At 38.8% G+C, this 13919-nt stretch overlaps 1 protein-coding gene across 1 annotated transcript in view; it reads left to right on the top strand.

Annotated features, from left to right (window-relative positions):
- The window catches only part of LOC122812984 (E3 ubiquitin-protein ligase rnf213-alpha-like), a 1982151-nt gene that overhangs the window by 1633732 nt on the left and 334500 nt on the right, over positions 1 to 13919 (top strand). Inside the window, 1 exon segment of the mRNA XM_044085079.1 lies at positions 4253 to 4287. Coding sequence (XP_043941014.1) covers positions 4253 to 4287 — 35 coding nt within the window.

Genomic DNA, 13919 nt, shown 5'->3' with positions numbered 1-13919 from the left:
CTGGACTAAATGAAAAGAGACATAGAGGAGCTCTCTGATCATGTAGCCCAGGCTGGTATGACCCTGACCTTGAGCAGCATCTTGCCCTCACCTAGAATGATGCCACAGTACAAAGACAAAATGATCGATTTTAACAATTGGCTAAAATTTTAGTGTCATTCAAAGGGGATCCAGTGTCTGTCAGCCTGGGATGACATGCTCGACAAGTCACGGTGCTTCGCTAGGGACGGCTTGCACCTGTCACCACTGGGCTTTCGGATATTGGCAAAGGCTCTTGCCACCCCCATAGTGCCTTTTTTAGGCAAGGCTCAAAATTCAAACCCACCCCCATAGACAGCACAAGGAACAAAAAACTAAGGGTAATGCTGCTTAACGCCAGAAGTCTTAACCTCAAGATGCACGCACTCAAAGCTTTCCTCAGTATGGAGAACATTGATATCTGTGCAGTGACAGAAACCTGGTTCAAGGCTCCAGAGAGCACCCCAGCACTACCAGGCTATACCTCATATCATGCTTTTCGGCCCCAAAACCCGGACCGAACCACAAAAAGAGGGGGAGTTTCCATATTTATCAAGGATATCCACACCTCCAGGTTAGTGGCATTGCACGAAGTATCGGGGACCATCCATGTGCAACTAACAGTGGGCAAGACTGCTTTTCAGTTTATAGCATCCTACAGACCACCCTCTCAAAGTCAGGAATCCCACTCGGCTTTCCTGAAAACATTGGATAACATGAAGATCTCTCCGAACACCATTATATTGGGCGACTTCAACTACTCAAACATTGACTGGGAGCACTACTCAAGCCCCAGCACCTTAGCCCAAAGGTTCCTGGAAATTATAAACTCAAATGCTATGGAACAACTAGTCACCATTCCCACAAGAGGGGACAACATACTAGACCTGATCATTACCAACATGGGGACTCTATGCTCCACACCAGAAGTATATCCCTCATTGGTAAGATCAGACCATAAATTAATTTCACTGGATGTCCACATCCCGACCCCACCCCCAGCCTAGAAAACCACAGTGAAAAACTTCTCAAAAGCAAACTTCTCACTTCTCAAAACCGAAGTGGAATCCTTCAAGGCCCCAGGGCCAGTGGAAACTACGGCCCAAACTGCAGAATCCTATATAAACGCATTCTACAGACATCTCCAGGAATGCATGGATCATGCTATCCCAAACAAAACCAAGACCCAATCATCCAAAGGCAGGTGTCCAGTCTGGTGGACTCCTGCCATAAATAAACTGTACAACAGAAGGAGGAAGCTACTACATGATAGAGCAAAATCCCTAATAGGGAAGGCATCTCTGATCAGTACTTGCAAAAAATTACGATCCCTCATAAAATCCTCCAAGGCCAGCTTCGAGAGAAAAATTGCACATGACACCAAAGACAATCATAAGGCTTTTTTCAGTTATGTTAGGAACCTGGGATGCAACTCCCAGACTTGTTCTGAGTTGATTCTAAACGAGAAAAAAATACACTGAACCCACAGACATCGCCACTATCCTGGCGGAAAAAGAGCAAGTATCTATCCTGGCAGAGGGCTGCCTCCCAAACATCTCTGATGCTCAGGTGAAGACTGCCCTCTCCAAAGCAAAAAACACTGCTTCCATGGGACCAGATGGCATCCCAGGTTGCGTCCTACATGAACTCCAAGAGGAACTAATCCTTCAAATAAAACAGCTATACAATCTTAGCCTCACTACAGGATATGTGCCCACAGAATGGTGTACAGCAACAGTGGTCCCACTCCACAAAGGTGGAGCCTCTACAGACCCTGGAAACTATCACCCCATAAGCCTGACTAGCTTAGTCTGCAAGGCTATGGAGAGGATCATCATGGAGCTCATAAACAAAGACATTGGGGACTTACAGACACTAGCTCCTACCCAGTTCGGCTTTGTCAAGGGCAGATCCTGCCTTTTGAACCTGGTTGACTTCTTCGAAACAGTCACCAAAGCCATAGATGAAGGGAAGGTAGTCCACACAGCCTATCTGGACCTTGCAAAGACATTTGACACAATACCCCACTCGGGCATCATAGATAAGCTATCCAGCTTAAATATAAACCCCTATGTCACAAGATGGGTCGCAAACTGGCTCAAAGACAGAACCCACAGAATGAAAGTTACTGGAGCCATGTCAGACTTGAAACCAGTCACAAGTGGCGTCCCACAGGGTTCTGTCCTGGGACCACTCTTGTTTGGTATATACTTTTCCGAGGTACAGGCAAACGTGTGAGGACTATGGCTCACCAAGTTCACAGACAACTGCAAACTGGGCGCCATAATCGACTCTCCAGCTGACACAAACATCCTTTAAAAAGGTCTCACAGAGACAGATAACTGGTGCCAGCACCATGGTTTAAAGCTAAATGCCAAAAAATGTATAGTCATACCCTTTGGCAAAAACAATGTGCCCACAAATTACCACATAGGCGGAAACCCATTAAGTACAGATAAAGTTATTAGGGACCTGGGGACCCAAGTTGATAGCTATCTCTCCTTTGAAAACCACATTGCCAAAGTGGTTAGAAAGACCTACTACATAGCCCACCTCATCACGAAGGGTTTCACATCTAGATCAAGAGAGGTAATCATGCCCCTTTATTCATCCCTCATCAGGCCCATCATAGAATACAATGCCCCTTTTGGGATGTACCTTACCCGACACCTGCAGCAATTAGAAAGACCCCAAAAGTATCTCACCAAGAGGATCAAGGGTCTCAAACAGATGCCATATGCTGCTCGGTTAAAAAAACTCCAGCTCTACTCAGTTGCATGCCGCCTACTTCGAGGCGATCTATGCCTGACATACAAAGCTATGTCAAATCCAGAATTAATGGACATGCTCCACCTCACTAAATCTAAATCCCTTAGAGCCACACGCTCGAGGGACTTGAACCTCAGCACAGAAATAAATAGAACTTGCTGGAGGGACAGGTTCATAACCCAGAGGCTCCCTTCACTCTGGAATAGAATTCCAGTTCATGTGAGGCAGAGCACATCACTGAATCTCTTCAAGAAGAATCTCGATAGGTGGATGGGGGATCGTAGGTTTGTCCCAGGGATTACTCCCGTGTCACTATTAGACAGAGGCACAGTAAACTAAACCTTAAAAAGGGCACAGTATACTCAAATCAAGGGATGGCATAAGCCATACAGAATTGGGCTAGGCTTATAATTGCCCCAGGGCAGATAGCCTAGTATGAACCTATGAACCTATGACTACTGTAGACATTACTGTAAGAACAATGTACTTCACTGTATAATATGTGTTTTTTCCAGTAAATAGTAAATGCATTGTACTGTATGGCATATTTGTTTAAGTATGCTTCCAGTATTAAAAATTATATCTCTGATTGCTTGCCATAAGATGACTTTATGACTGGCTCTATGAGATGAGAGTGATAGTTATGCAAAAAGGTTAGTACATGAACTTATGAAAAGAGGGAATTGAATACATAAATATAAGACAGGGTGAAGAAAAAAGAGTAGGAGTCTGGAGTACAGAAAGATGGTGGTGCATGTCTGCTGTTATACTTGCTTAAAGGAAGGAGTGATTTTGTGTGTACATGAGAGAGCATAGTGCTTTAAATGTCCTGGGATAATGAGAAAAAGGAAACTGTTATTTCTGTGCATGTTTGGGAAGAATGTAGCCATGGCAGTTGGAGCAAATGTAGCTCTATGATAAAAGATAGAAGTAAGTAAAAAAAAAGGTTCAGAAAAAGATAGCAAGTATGGTAGTAACTGTGTAGTAATAAGACAAAGAAATTATGGTTCTTGGTTTTTAGCATGGAAGACAGTGGCTCTGTTAAAGAGTTTGTGTGTGTGTGTGTGTGTGTGTGTGTGTGTGTGTGTGTGTGTGTGTGTGTGTGTGTGTGTGTGTGTGTGTGTGTGATGCCTCTCTGTTTATTTCCAGTGGGAGAGGATAAAGGATAAGGCTCATGTGAGTGCTCAAGTAGAGCTAGGTGGGGACTGTAATTAATTAGGGGTTGGTAATGCTACTTCAGAAGGCAGTAGAAGTAGCACTGAACTAAATGTTGTCTGGGACATAATGTTCATCTAGAAGTCCAATTCTGACTTGTCTGACAATACTAGTGGTAACTGCAGCTTACAAGAATTTATCCTGTGGTCCACATTATTGCACAATCCTAATACGTAATACTTAATGTACGTTTATTTTGAGGCCTTTATTTTTCTTGTGCAAACTAAATAATTTTATCTGTTTCTTTCAGACTGCGTCAATGGACATTCCAGTTTTGTTGGAGAGGTAAGTAAAGGCTGGCAAAAAATCCCAAATTAAGTGCCTGAAATTAGATTTCTTTAGATTTAATCACCACCGTTAAACCCATTTCAATCCTTTGTTTTACTTAAAGACATATTCTACGATATTATTTTTATTGTCGTAGCCATGATCACTTAGTAATCTTCACATTCTGTCATATCAGTTACAGTCACTAAAAACATCAACAACGACCATTTTATTACATTGCAGTAAGTAGGTGTATCAACTGTGCAGCCCTTGCGATTTTCTGAAACTGACTTTTACAACTCATGTGGTTTTGAAACCAGAAGCCCTGGAATAGAATATAACATGAAGGGCTGGGTACTAATCAAACAACAGAAGGAAACTTGGGTAGTATGATCTGATTACTTCTGGGAATGTGATAATGTCCTGTGGAAAGCAAACAACCTTCTGCAATGCATGCTGAAAGTATACTCACTATGTACACTGGGGTGATGCAGCTATTACTGCATGAATCACTGCTTAAACATTACTAGTTCAGGAGAACAAATTCATTGGAATCCAGATAATATACAGACATTCCCAAGGAAGGTGACTAAAGTAGTGAAAACCTGTAAGGAGGTTCAGAAATACTGTATGTATGTTTGTAATATAAAGCTGGTAAGTAGATTCTATAGAATATAAGGATGTGCATCTTCAAAGATAAGTGTAGAGGTCTGGGGCCCTTTCTCAGCAGAGAAGTTGGGGTCCAAAATTGGAATGGAAATTAAAGAAGTATGGAAATGACATTGCAGACTTGTAGTTGTAAACACAGTGGTGTGGCGGAGTGCAGTAAAGATTGCAGGTGGTTTTTGGTGTCAGTGTGGACTATCTGAGTTTGAGCATTCTTTATCTACAGTCAAATTCAGTAGTTGTAAACATCCAAACTTGTAATTTCAACTGTAAATTGTTCCAGTCAGCCAAACAATGAACACAGCTTAGCTAATTATTTAATAAAAATAAGTGAGGCCCACTGACTTATTTTATTTCTAGGCAACTGAGCGCATTACTCAGTTATGTGATCTGTTTAGTTATGCTTTAAATGCAAATAGCTTATTGGAAGCCTTTAATAAAACTCATTGATTTAATTGGAAGCCTTTAATAAAACTCACTGATTTAACCTCAGGGTGAGTAGCATGGAAGCTACTGCAAGCCTAATTTTTGAAGGTTTGTAGATGACTCAGAAAAGGAGGGAGAGGTCTGTCAGTCTTGAGTTTTTGTATTTTTTTGTGTCTTATTCTGTTTTGTACCATTTAGGATACTTAGCTGTTCCTGAGTCCCCAGCCCTTCAAATCTATATGTTCTTGGCCTTATCGTACTGAGAAATCTCTTCTGATCAAGTATATGTTCACCACCTCCCCAACAACTTCCCAGTAAAAAACCCAAGTGATATGACAAATAGGTGGGTAGATGTTTAATCCAGTTCTTCACCACTGTTCATATTGTCATGTGATACAGTCAAGGCAAGATAACTTGAGAATGCTTCTGTTTTGGAGGAGTAGACCCCAGTCATTTGGGTTACACTTCGTTGTCTGCAAATCATGAAAACTGCCTATTACATACAAGGCAGTGACAGCTGAAAACAAGCATGTTTTGCAGACGACTTCCAAGATGATTGCACATTGAGTAGCAGCTTAATTCTAGCTCTCCCAGTATGAAAACAGAAACTTAACAGGGAAAGCCAGTGGACTTAAGTTTCTTTGTAAATTTCAGTAACTGGCTAGTATGTGTAGTGCCTGGATGCCAGAAAAAGGAAGTAGAGAGGACCTAAAGAAAAATTAGCTACAAAAGGTGACAGAGAAACACTGATTGGGAAAGCACTACAGCTGTTCAGCAAAAAGCAGTGCAAGCCCCAGACATGACTTGTGTACATCAACTCAAATAATAAAAAGCTGGAAAAAATGGAAGAAGCTTTAAACAGATATTCAGATAAGGTGATAAAACTGCAAAACTCAGAAGTCAAAATGAAGAAAGGGCCCAGTTGAATATGAGACTGCACAAGAAGAGATGTTTCAAAAAATAATAGAATTAGAGGACAGAGCACTTAGGGAAAACTTGAGATTTTCTGCTGTACCAGTGAAGTTGGAAGGAACAGAGTGTATTAATTTTATGAAAGCACAAATAAACAGCTGGACTGGTATTCCATAACAGGAATTATTAATTGAAAGGGCACATCTAGTGTATGCTCCAAACCTGGCTATGAAAAGCAAGTCGAGGTCTTTAATAGTACATCTTAGGATCATAGGAAGTTACTATGCTAATTCCCCTAGGCTCCTCACAAGCCTAGCCAAGTTCTACCCTTATTTCCATGATCAGCATCTATTGCCCCCTGTCCAAGAGGGACACAGGTAGAACCCCTGGGTTGAATTTACAGTTACCCATCCAATCCTTCAGATTGCATTTGAAGAGGGCCAGTGAGGTGCTCTGTTTGACATGAAGTGGGAGTCTGTTCTAAAGCTGTGGACAAATCTGTTTCTCCAGCAGGTTCTATTAATGTCACATACCAGATTGAGGTCTTTAGAGTGAGTAATCCATTTACCATTTGACTTGCAGATATGCAGCATTTCTAATAAAGCAGGGTCAGGGGTTGTCTTATATGCAAGGCAGAGATCACCTCTGAGTAGTCTGTATGAAACAGAAAAAAGTGACAGTGACAATGATTTCAGACCATCCACATAGGACAGGTGCTGAAGAGCTTGGATTTTCCTTGTGAGGAACCTTTGTGGTCTCACCAGTTACTGCAGGTGCTTAGAAAAATACATACCAAAAGGGTGTTGTACTCCATTATTGGCCTGATGAGGGAAGAATAAAGGGAGGTTTTACGGGAGGCAATGCCTTTACTTATCAGATGAGCAAAATAGAGTGCCCTTGTTACCACTGTGAAGACATGGTGATCAAAGGTAGGGTTGTTGTCAATCTGTGTGCCCAGGTCTCTCACCACTGAGTGTGTACTTAGAGTGTTGCTATTGATGTGGTAGTTAGCAGGAATATTGTTCTTACCAAAAGGGATAATATTACATTTTTTGTATTGAGTTTAAAGTCATGACTTGGCACCAGTCATTTGTTTGTGTAAGACCCTCTTGTACGATGTTGACATCATTTGGAGATCTATGACCACTCCCAGTTAACAGTCATCAGAAAACTTTGTCAGCCTCAGACTTTTAGTTTTTGCTTGTACTTCAGAGAAATAGATTCCAAACAGTAGAGGTGCCAAGACTGATCCTTGTGGAACACCACTGGTTACAGGTCTGCTGTTGGAGGTGGATTTCCCTATTTTGAATATATGGGTTCTATCAGTTTGCCAGTTAGCGACCTATCGTGAAATCTTACCAGCAGAAGGAGCTGATTGTGACAAAGCTGTGGCAGAAGAACAAAGTACTAAAAAGTGGGAGACAGCAGAGGGTTTGTGGAAAATTAATACTCATTGTACACCAGGCAGAAAAGGAGTCACTTTTTTCGATTATTCAGGGAATCTCAGGAAGCAGGCATCAGATTCAAACTGCTGTACCCATCTTTCTTCAAATGTTTTTCCCCTGGAGGGACAAAATCAATTTTTTTGATGAAATACATGCTAAGGAACAAATACAAAAGTTTGTACAAAATGTGAGCTGTGAAACAGAATATTTGGCTTCTTGCTCTTCTAGTGATAAAGACCACAGAGAGACTATGCCAGTGAAACCTTTTCCAGTGTTTCAATGGAGAGTACTTGAGAGAAGGAAAAAAGCATAAGAATCGACTAGAAGACTCGAGGGTATATTAGAAATAAAGCAGAGACAGGATTTGGGAGATAGAGATGAACAGGAATAAAACCAGTAACTAGGAAATTGACACGTGGGATAATTATATTTGTAAAACATGACAGAACAAGAAAATCTGGAAATGCTGGACTTTTTTGGACTTTATTAAACTTGTAGAGGACTCTAAAGCATATGCCCTACTGCATGTCATTAATGTTCTGAAAAATACTCAGGAGAGGGGAAGAGAGGGGAGAAAGTTAACTGTAAGCAAAACAACCTTTTTCCCTAATAGTACTATTTTAATTGTGCATGATTTTCCTTGCATGTTATAAAGTAAATTTATCTCAGCTATTTTTAAGTGTAATGGGGATACTAATGTAAATAGGTGCTTCTGTTTTTTTTTTATTCTCCCTTCTCTCTTTCTCCTTGTTCAGTATTAAGAAATGTAGGGACTGCAATGTCAAAAAAGAAGAAAAATCTGGTTAAAAGAGTGTGACAAAAGACATTAATGTACTTTTTCTCATTCTTGCATAGAGGAGCGATTGTGTTAAGGCCCTTACCTTAATCTAGTAACAAGTTTTAAGAAAAAGCAAGTAAATGGAAAATATATGATTGGCAGTTTTCTGTCTGGTTCTCGTATCTCTAGCAGATAATCTGATAAAGAGAAATGGCTTGGAGAAAATGTTTCCTGAAAGCATTCAAGTGTTTTCCCAGCTGAGAGAGCTATAAAGATAAAACAAAGCCAGATATCACTTAGTAGAAGCACATGCTGTACCATGCATCTTAGTATGGATAACCTTTCTTTTAGGTTATCAGTTTGCAACTGTTAGAAGGATAAAACTTCAATACTTGAAGATGTACTTAGTTTTGTGTGTTATTATTAAGTTAATAGGTTTTAGGGGATATTGGGAGTGTCTTTGTTTTTTTTTTTTTTTAAGGGCTATCAATAAAACAAAAAAACAACTGTATAAAAGATTATCCTGTCAAACAGTATATGCACATAACACAACAGCTGGAACTAGACATTTAACAAAAAGGTTTTATACATAAAATATAGGAATAATAACTTTTCAAGAAAAAATATGCTTTCTGTATGTCTTTGAATATCAATGGTTTCACGATGAATACAAAAGGAAAGAGTGAGCTATATTAAAAAATGTAGAGTGCAAATAGCTATGCTACAGGAGACAGACATGGAAACAAACTGAACATGTGAATTTGATAAAGAAAGGTTTTCAGGATGGTTATTCAGTGGAATACCTGGGGCAAAGAGAAAGAAGAATACTTATATTAATTGCAAGAGGAGCTCCAATAGAGATATAAGAGGATAGAAAGATAATAATGGTAGATTTGTAGTACTAAGAGGTTACTGACACAGGAGGAGGATTACATTGTACTTATATTTTACTGAAAACTGCTATAATGGAGCTTAAGAAAATTCTGCTTTCAATAAAGAATATTACTTATGGGTGCAGAATAGAATTTGACCTGCAGCAGTGAAGATGTGTTTATGGGGCCTAGATGGGATAATATAACAGAGGAGGGCAGATTTATGATGACATTTATGAAACTATTTGGCATGGAAGGTGTGAATTCAGTTCTAGGAGTTCAGAGTGACTTTGCTTATTATTCCCCAAGATCAGAAACTGGGCTAGGCTAGATAGAATTTATATTCCACAGGAACATGTACATTTAATTGAAGGTCTTGATAAATAGCCAGTAACTATTTCCAGATCATGTGCCAATAATAACTAAAATAAAAATACAGGGTAATGAAATAAAAATGAGACACTAACTCTTTCTTACCTATCTGTTCAAAAGAGAAGAATTTAAGGAATGGGTAGTGGAAATTCTTTAGCAGCTAATAGAAAGGATAGAAATGTATTCTGAAAATAAAGCTAGGTAGTCGGATAAAATTAAAGTGGAATTTAAAAATAGGGTGAAAATAAAAGAAAGGGAGTTATGGTTAAGAAGTAGCAAGAATTATTTAGAGGGACTGACAAATGTTAAAGTATTGCAAAAAATGGGGAATCCCACAGACCAAGAAGAGGAGCAACTACAGAATACTAAACAGAAAATAAGGGATTACCTCAATAATATGCATGAGTTTAGAAAGATTGCTGTTAAGCAGCTGTTTTTTTATAATAACTCTAGAGCACAAAACCTTTTAGCACAAGTCAGGCAACAGAAAGTAGAAAGGGCCATTTCAAGCTTAGGGAACTTATAACAAGGAATACAAGAAGAGATCCTGTAGAAGTATTAGAAATATTTCTGAAATTCTATGAAAGTCTGTAGAAAGCAGAAAATTATGGAAATCAAGAAAAGGTACAAATGAACATATTTGTGGAAGAATTAAATATGCCAGGGTTAGAGACAGATGAGACTCAATTACTAACAGTTAGAATAGGAGGAAATGAGATAAAAATGGTGGTGTATAACCAATCTACAGGAAAGTCCCCAGGAATAGATAGTATTATTGTGGAAATTTGGAAGCTAAGAGTGAAAACTGATACAGATCTGGAAGGGTTTGTTTGACAGTGTTTTAAGAGGAGGAGAAGTACCAATATCCTGGAAGAAAGTGATGGTCACCGTAATGCCTAAAGAGGGTAAAGTTCCATCACATTTAGCTTCATACAGGCCCTGTTCAATACTAAACATTGTTTATAACATGTTTATATCTGTAATGGCTAGAAGAATGGCAAAAGTGATGCCAAAATTGGTAGATATGGATCAGTGTGGTTTTGTGGAGGGAGGCAAACATTTTACAAAATTAATAGAACATTGATGATCCAGAGGGAAGCAGAATGTAAGGAAAATACCACTGTTGTTGGTGGGTCTTGATGCAAAGAAAGCATTTAATGGAGTAAGCTGGGACTTTATGAGCAGGGCAATGGAAGCATTTGCATTCCCTGATAAAATTATAAGGTTGATTAGGAGGATATATGAGGGATCCGAGGTGAAAATTAAAGTGGGTAGGGTCCTTTCTGATAATTTCGTCTTGAGCAGAGGAAACAGGCACAGGTGTCCTCTCTCCCCTTTGTTATATGCATTATATTTAGAACCATTGGCAAAGAAAATAAGGGGCTCATAAATCCAAGGATATGAATGGTATGGTACTCAAGAAAAGGTGGCTGTATTTGCAGATTATATTATTTTATACCTGACAAAACCAGAAAAGGTACATTACAATGCTGTGGAACATTTTGAGACAGTTTCATGCCTTTTCAGATACAAAATTAATGAAACTAAAACAAAGGCAGTAGCGATAAATTATGTACCCACACACGAATTGGTCCAGCAATATTCATATTCATGGGGACAAGGTAAAAGGAAGTATTTAGGAGTATGGATTAAAAATTATTCTGGTGTGGCAGCTAAAGATATGTGGGGAGAGACTGAACAAAGGATAATACAAAAGCTAAGAAAATGGAATCCATGTTAAATGGCTATCAATAGTAAGATACAATCAGTTAAAATATTTTAGTCCCTTTATTTTTATACACAAGTCAGGCATATTATTATCAACCAGAGGAGAAGTTGTGAATAACAATTAATAAAGGGCTTAATGATTTTATCTGGGAGGGGAAGATGCCAAGAGTCAAGTGGGATGAGCTATTTCTTCCAATAGAACAAGTCATATTGGGCTTACCTGATTTGAAGAGGTATTTCAGAGCAACACAATTAAGACTCATATACATAGCAAAATCAGAAAATTATAATTCAGAGTGGAAGGGGATGGTGATGATGAAACTGGAGGGCAGGTCAAGAAACAAGGAGAGACTTGGATTTTGGATTCAGACCTTTAAGGATAATGACAGTAATCATACAGAATAATATATTCATAAAGTAGCAGAAAGTATTCTAAGAACTAAGCCAACACTAGAATGGAGAAAGGAGATTCTGCTGAGAGAGATGACTGCAATTAGAGATGCAGACAATAGGCAAGAAAGGGATGAAATAAGAAAACTGGCAAAGGAACCAAGGAATTGGGAGCAAATAACTAGAGAAGGAAAGGTAATAGAATCGGAAGATGCCAAGAATTTATTTGTACTGCATGTTAGAGATTGCCTATTGATATCAGAGTATAAGCAAACAGAAAGAAATAGGGGGTCCTAAATAAAAGATCACCACTGGTAGAGTTTTTAGTAGAATCTAGAACAGAAGTTGCCATTGAAACGGGATAATTAGTAGAGCATGTAAAATATTGCATGATAACTATAAGAATCAATCAGAGGAGGTTAGAAAGGCTTGGGAAGAGAGATTGGATTAGCAATTCACAAAGAAACAACAGAGGATATATGTACGTCTTCCAAATATGCAACAAAGTCTAGAAGATTTAGGATCTTTGCTTGGAAGTGTTTACATAGATATTTTTATACCCGAAGTAGACTCCTAAGAATTTTCCCTTAGGTAGACAACAAATGTTGAAGGTTGGTGGGGAAGAAAGAGGTAACTGGAAACATATCTTCTGGGAGTGTGATGAGTTGGCAGACTTTAAAGATTCCCTGCAGACTGCTTTGTCAGAGATATTAGTTGAGAAAATTGTTGTAACTAGGGAAATCATTTTTTGAGCTCTGATACATAATTGGTATTGCTTAGACATAGTAAGGCCTTGCTGTGTCTAATTATGGTGACTGTCAAAAAAGGGAATGGAAATCAAAGCCAGCTTTACTAGAAGTGGCAAATATAGTAACAGAGATAAAACAAATGGAACTGGGATCTTTAGAAAAGCATAGGAGCAAATTACAGTTGTTCATTTTTCATTTGAATTGTACAGGTTATAGGGCACATTAATGGTGGGAAAAGTTTTGAAATGATTTATTGTGATCCCATTTTTTTTATATCACAAAAACCCGGTATTTTAATAGGGGTGTGTACACATTTTATATCCACTGTACATAGGAAAAAAATGGGAATTGTGGGAACAGTACATGCAGAGGAGGAATGAGGTTTAAAAGAAGGCAGGAGTGGTTTGTAATGTATAATGTTTGCAACTAGAATTGTGTCCGGATGGTTTGTTTTCATTTATATAAATGTAAGAGTGGCTATGTCATATGTGATAATTTAATAAAGATTTTTCTTGTTTAAAAAAAAAAAGCACGTTTTGCAGTGGCAAGTCCCTATACCCCCGCCATGTTGGGTACAAGCCACAAATTCACCCAAACTTATAAATATCAGTTCCATTGTCACACAAAATTGTAAAAGGGAGACATTCCCCAAAACATCTCACATTGATTTCAAGCAGTCACTTGTTTCATTCTAATATGAGACAGAAAGTTGCTTCCTATTTATGACAGCTGGAAGACACAGGGGGAGGCATTTGATAAATAAGTGGTTTACTTTCACAAGGACAATCTCTTGAGCTTGGTGCATATATGCTCGAGTATGCTGGCTTAGTTAGCACATGCTCAAAGTTTTGTTAGTCACTTTTTTATAGTGTGAATTTTATTTTCTCAGTTATCAAGGTCAGTGCATCTGTGAGAAAAGGACAAGACGGCAATACACTGCCTCTCAGTTATCACTCTTTCCCCAAGGTGCAGTGACTTTGAATTGAGAATAATAGTTTGCAGGGTGCAAATGGGATCTTCCTTCCCCATAGTGAGGGCAAGCCCCATGTAATAAAATGCCTTTTTATGTCATACTTATTCATAAAGTTGAGCACCTTGAATGCGTGCACTACAGGAATGTGTGTACTGAAGCAGCAATTTACAAGCTGTTTTAACCAGATATGTGTGTGATGTCAGGTTATAGGTGGGAAGCACAGGTAATGAATGCAAGAAGCTGTCTTGTTTGTTTAAGGAACTAAGCTGGGCATGTGGGGGATAGTTTGCACTATGGTTGTTCTTTTCCACTGTTCTTATTTCATTATTTTTTTAATGT

The sequence above is a fragment of the Protopterus annectens genome, chromosome 10.part0 (assembly GCF_019279795.1).
Source record: "Protopterus annectens isolate FY-2018-M chromosome 10.part0, PAN1.0, whole genome shotgun sequence".
Lineage (NCBI taxonomy): Eukaryota > Metazoa > Chordata > Ceratodontiformes > Protopteridae > Protopterus > Protopterus annectens.
This window is presented reverse-complemented; position numbering and strand designations above follow the sequence as displayed.